The sequence below is a fragment of the Phaseolus vulgaris genome, chromosome 1, assembly GCF_000499845.2.
Source record: "Phaseolus vulgaris cultivar G19833 chromosome 1, P. vulgaris v2.0, whole genome shotgun sequence".
Lineage (NCBI taxonomy): Eukaryota > Viridiplantae > Streptophyta > Magnoliopsida > Fabales > Fabaceae > Phaseolus > Phaseolus vulgaris.
In genome coordinates, this window is record NC_023759.2 from 13,639,074 (window position 1) to 13,643,577 (window position 4,504).

Here is a 4,504-nt window from a genome sequence, read left to right on the forward strand (position 1 = left end):
ATAATAATAACAATAATTTAACTTTGTATTTAGTAAATAAAATTCCAATATCTTAAACAACCGGAATCGTTCAACCGCACATCACGAGGAAAAAGACAAAAATAATTAGTGGGTAATGTCCAAAATACTATACAAGATTTAAGACAAACGATTATTATTGAAGTAAAACAGAGGTGAGAAACTAGGAATATGTCTCCCGGATCACGCGCATTTTATAGATTAAGAATAATAATTAATATAGAAATAGCATTTTCTTAACTGGTAGTTGGTATTGTAGGTAGCATTTATAAGGCATAGACGAAATTAAAAAATTGTTGAAGAAGAGAGCACACAGAAGGTTTATGTTAACATGAGGTACATATAAAATAAGGCCTGGTCGTGATTATAGGTAGGTAGCGAAGTTGGGAAGGTGGTGTGGTTGATTTGATCAAGTTTTGGGCGAAGAGAATAGAGAGTTGTAGGCTGATAAAATAGTGAGTGCAAAATAGGCAATGAAGGCAAAATAAGAAAGCAAAAGGGAAACCAAGTTTGTTGTGCAGAACTTTCGCACATGATCACATATTGGCTGCCAACCCACATGTTCCTCCCCAAACTGCCCCACGTATCCTATGGAAGTTGCTGCTGCACATCCACCTATTAACACCACCGTCATCACCTGCAAAACTCAACTTCAATTTCTCCTTTCACTCCAACTCAACTAATGGAATCAACAATTCTCATTTCCTACCTTTTAAACACAGATTAATGTCTTATGCAAAACTTACCACTACGGATTAAACGATCTAAATCATTATGTTTCATACAAAAAATAATTTTAATTTTTTTATAATAGCCTATTTTAATTGCTAGCAAAATATAGAAAATTTTCCAGTTCATATTTAAAAAAAAATCATGACGCATCTAATTCATATCCGTCAAAAGATACCATGACTGATAAATAAATAAAAGCAATTTAAATAAAAAAACTAATTCCTATTAACATTAACAAAATTTTAAACAATATTAACGGAGAAATAATCATTATAACAATATTTGTACCTTATTCATGTCAACGACTTTGGAACTAAAATGGAATCGAAAGAAGAACATGTGACATAAACTATGAAAAGAGAAATATGAAAAGTTCTGTGTATAAATAAATTACATCTTAAAATTTTGGCTGCAAAAACAGTGCAAATTGCAAATGGTATAAATGAATGATTCATGTATTGAATAGTAAATTAAAATAAAGATGTCCGTGACACGCATGTGCATTATTAGGGAAGGGGTGAGAATTAAGCTTACTATGTCGTGCAAAAGCATAAAGAAGTAGTATTTAGGTGATGGTTGACGTTTCATCAGAAAGTTGAGTATGAGTGTGAGCAAGGACATGGCAGCAACTACAGAATTGGCCGCAACAAAAAACCTGTTGTAGGGAGGAAAAAAGACAGTGTAATTGAAAGGAAGAAAAGGATGAAATGTTTGAATGATGGGGTAGATTGAATGTGCACTTACTTTAAGGAGGGTGAGTAGTAGAAGTGGGCTTCGAAACGGAGAGAGAAGATGAAAACGGTTTGGTGGTTGGTGACGGTGACTGCGACGGATGCAGCGGAGAGGAGAGTGGGTAGGATTCGGAGGATTTCCTGAGCCATTGAGATTTTTGTAGTGCCATGTTGTGGTTGTGGTTGTTGTGAGGTTATGGATGAGTTTGGGGAAGATTTGGATTTTGAGTTGAGAACAGAGGAATCTATGGCGTTAGCCATATGGGAAAGCGTTTTGGAGATGGTTTTGGGAGTTGGGAAAGGGTAATTGGGAAGAAAAAGACACAGAATGGAAGGCTGTGTGGAGAAAGAGCTTTATAACTTTTACAGTAAAGAGGAGTCTCACAAGGAACCAATGAAATTGACCTTGTGGAAATACTGCTTCCTATGACTTCACTCAAGCCTGGCTAACGGTTTACTATGTCTGTGCCTTTGAAAACATAAATTGCTAAAATAGGAAAATCTTTTAAAACATTCTTTATCAAGCATTCTTTAAGAAGATTAACTAAAATCTTTCTTTAGTTAAAACATTAGTTAAAGTATTATTATTATTCAATTTCCATTTAATTATCTCTTGTTCTCTCTCCGGTAATTTAATTTGCTAATCAAAGTTGAAGATTTGTATCTTCCTAATCAAAATCAAAGAAGAAGATGAAGAAGAAGATGAAGATGAAGATGAAGAAGAAGAAGAAGAAGAAGAAGAAGAAGAAGAGGAGAAGAAGAAAACCCCATATGTAAACCTTGACGATTGTGTTGGTAGTTGTGAATGGAATTTAAGCTCTCAAGTGATAATGATGAAGATATTATAGATGTCTTAGAGTGTTTTGTCTTTTATTATAATTATTGTTAGAGTTTTTCACATATAAAGATAATCATAACATCAATATGTTGTTCTACACTCTTTCTCAAAAATACTTCTTTTTTCGAGGATTATATGAGCTTACCTGGACACAACATGATATATTTGGTTTTTGTTTCGAGTTGAATAATTATTTTTATTTTATAATTGGTCGGTCAATCGACTCACCTAACCAGATAGCACACAACCATTCAAAAATGAGTTCAAATATATTTTGAAAGAAAAAATTGTTTTTAAGAGAAAAAAAATGTTTTAAAAAACTTTAAGAACATAATAATTGATTATTGGTTATTTAATCGATTAAAATAAAAAATTGAGAAATTTGATCTCAACAATCTAATCAACTATAACTTGTCTTAATGGATTAAACCAAAAAATGTTTTCAACTTTTGAAAGAATAATCGATTAAACACTTATATAATTGATTAAAAACATCTGTTTCAGTTTTTAATATATGATTTCGAAATTCTATAAATAGAGTACATGATTTACCATTTTCAGATACTAACTTTACGATAAAAAAAAACAATAACTGAGTCTTTCAAAGCTTTTCTCTCACACATTTGTGCTCTCAAGATTTTTATATCGGGTTTTGCAATTATTGATTCTTGTGTGTGCTTCTGGAGTAGAATTGTGATAATATATTTTTGTATTTTATTTGTTCTTGTGACTGGATTATTTCAGTAGTTTGTTCTTGGTAATCAAGAGTTGAGTCATACATCCTCTTGGGTTGTAAAAGTTGATAGGGCTAATATTCTCTTGGTGTTAAATGTTTGTTGTTGATATCCTTTTGAAATTGTTCAAGAGTTGATTCTTTGTAATAAATTTGTGAGAGTTAATAGAACCAACAATTCTAAGGTTGAACATAGGATCTTGTTGATCTAAATTAGTATAAATTCTATTACAACACGGACTAGTAGGTCCACGTGAGAGCACAACAAACCTACATGGATGAAGGACTTTATCATGTGATCGACTAGAGGTATATTATGTAATGGACTTTTAGTTTGCATGTATTTTCGTTTAATAGCACAAGGCCCACTTTGGGCCCAAAACACAATTCCTATATTGAGTACTGATGCATGAATAAAGGAAGAAAAGTGTTATCTTAGTATACTCTAGCATTCTCTTTGCCTTACGCTCAAGTTCTCTTAGTATAGTTGTAGCAAAGATCTAGTCTTGGTACTTTCTTTATTCACTCCATACCTCACAAACCCCAATTCAAAGACCTGGAACAAATCCTTCAGGCCATTCACGACTGTCTCTCAACCATCCAAACCCAAATGGAGGTCGACAAGACTCGCAAGACCACTATAGAAGCCAAAAATGGTTCCTCCAATAATCTCTTACCACCTTAATTGACCAAGTTTCATCTTTTCCTCCTTACATGGCTTCAACTTCTATCTACACATGATCATCCACTCAATTAACCACCCCCATTATCCATCATTAGACCACCTAAACTATAACTTTTTTTTTTTAATGACCAAACCCCCTGGACTGGTTGTTTCAGGCTGAAATATATTTTGCTTTTTACCAAATCCCTCCCGAGAAAAGGCTATTTATGGTTCCCTTCCACATAAAATGGGATGCTCTTAGTTGGTTTAAATGGATGCACCAAAACAACTTCATCACTGATTGACCCTTGTTTACCTACTCCCTAGGACTCCATTTTGGTCTCTAATCCTATACCAACCACCAAGTTGAACTTTTCAAACTTCATCAACACACCATTAGTTTTAAATATCAAGCTAGATTTGAAAACCCCCCATAACTTTGTTAGGGGATTTGTCCCCTATGACCATTCTAAATTGTTTTATATTAGGTTTTCACCTTGATATTCGTTGGGAATTTGCCATACTTAACCCATACTCCATTTCATAGGTTATTGGACTTTCCTTATTGAGGATAAAAATTGAGACTCCAAACATAAAATTCATCGCCCTTTTCCACAAACAACCACACTTAACCACTCAACCACTAAACCATCACTAACCTACGTCCTCTCCTCGCTCAAACGACAAACCCTAACCTTCCCATTAAACTCCTTATCCCAACCCAACTTCAAGAATGTAAAGCTCAAGGATTATGTTATAATTGTGATGAGAAATTTACCCAGGTCACA

The 4,504-nt window shown here is 33.7% G+C and overlaps 1 protein-coding gene across 1 annotated transcript; it reads right to left on the minus strand.

Moving 5' to 3' along the window:
- Positions 1–226: 226 nt before the first annotated feature.
- On the minus strand, positions 227–1,962 carry LOC137813637 (CASP-like protein 1F2). The gene is made up of 3 exons (XM_068615994.1): positions 1,495–1,962; positions 1,285–1,405; positions 227–655 (listed from the first exon to the last, which is right to left on the minus strand). Exons 1-3 carry the CDS (start codon positions 1,740–1,742, stop codon positions 428–430), a joined length of 597 nt encoding a protein of 198 aa, XP_068472095.1. The 5' UTR covers positions 1,743–1,962; the 3' UTR covers positions 227–427.
- Between the last annotated feature and the right edge of the window lie 2,542 nt (positions 1,963–4,504).

Excerpts from the sequence above, each read along its gene's own strand:
- LOC137813637 (XM_068615994.1), bottom strand. The coding sequence starts at position 1,742 with ATGGCTAACGCCATAGATTCCTCTGTTCTCAACTCAAAATCCAAATCT. Across the intron at positions 1,406-1,494 it reads TACTACTCACCCTCCTTAAA|GTTTTTTGTTGCGGCCAATT; the intron begins GTAAGTGCACAT and ends TCCCTACAACAG. Across the intron at positions 656-1,284 it reads TTATGCTTTTGCACGACATA|GTGATGACGGTGGTGTTAAT; the intron begins GTAAGCTTAATT and ends TGAGTTTTGCAG.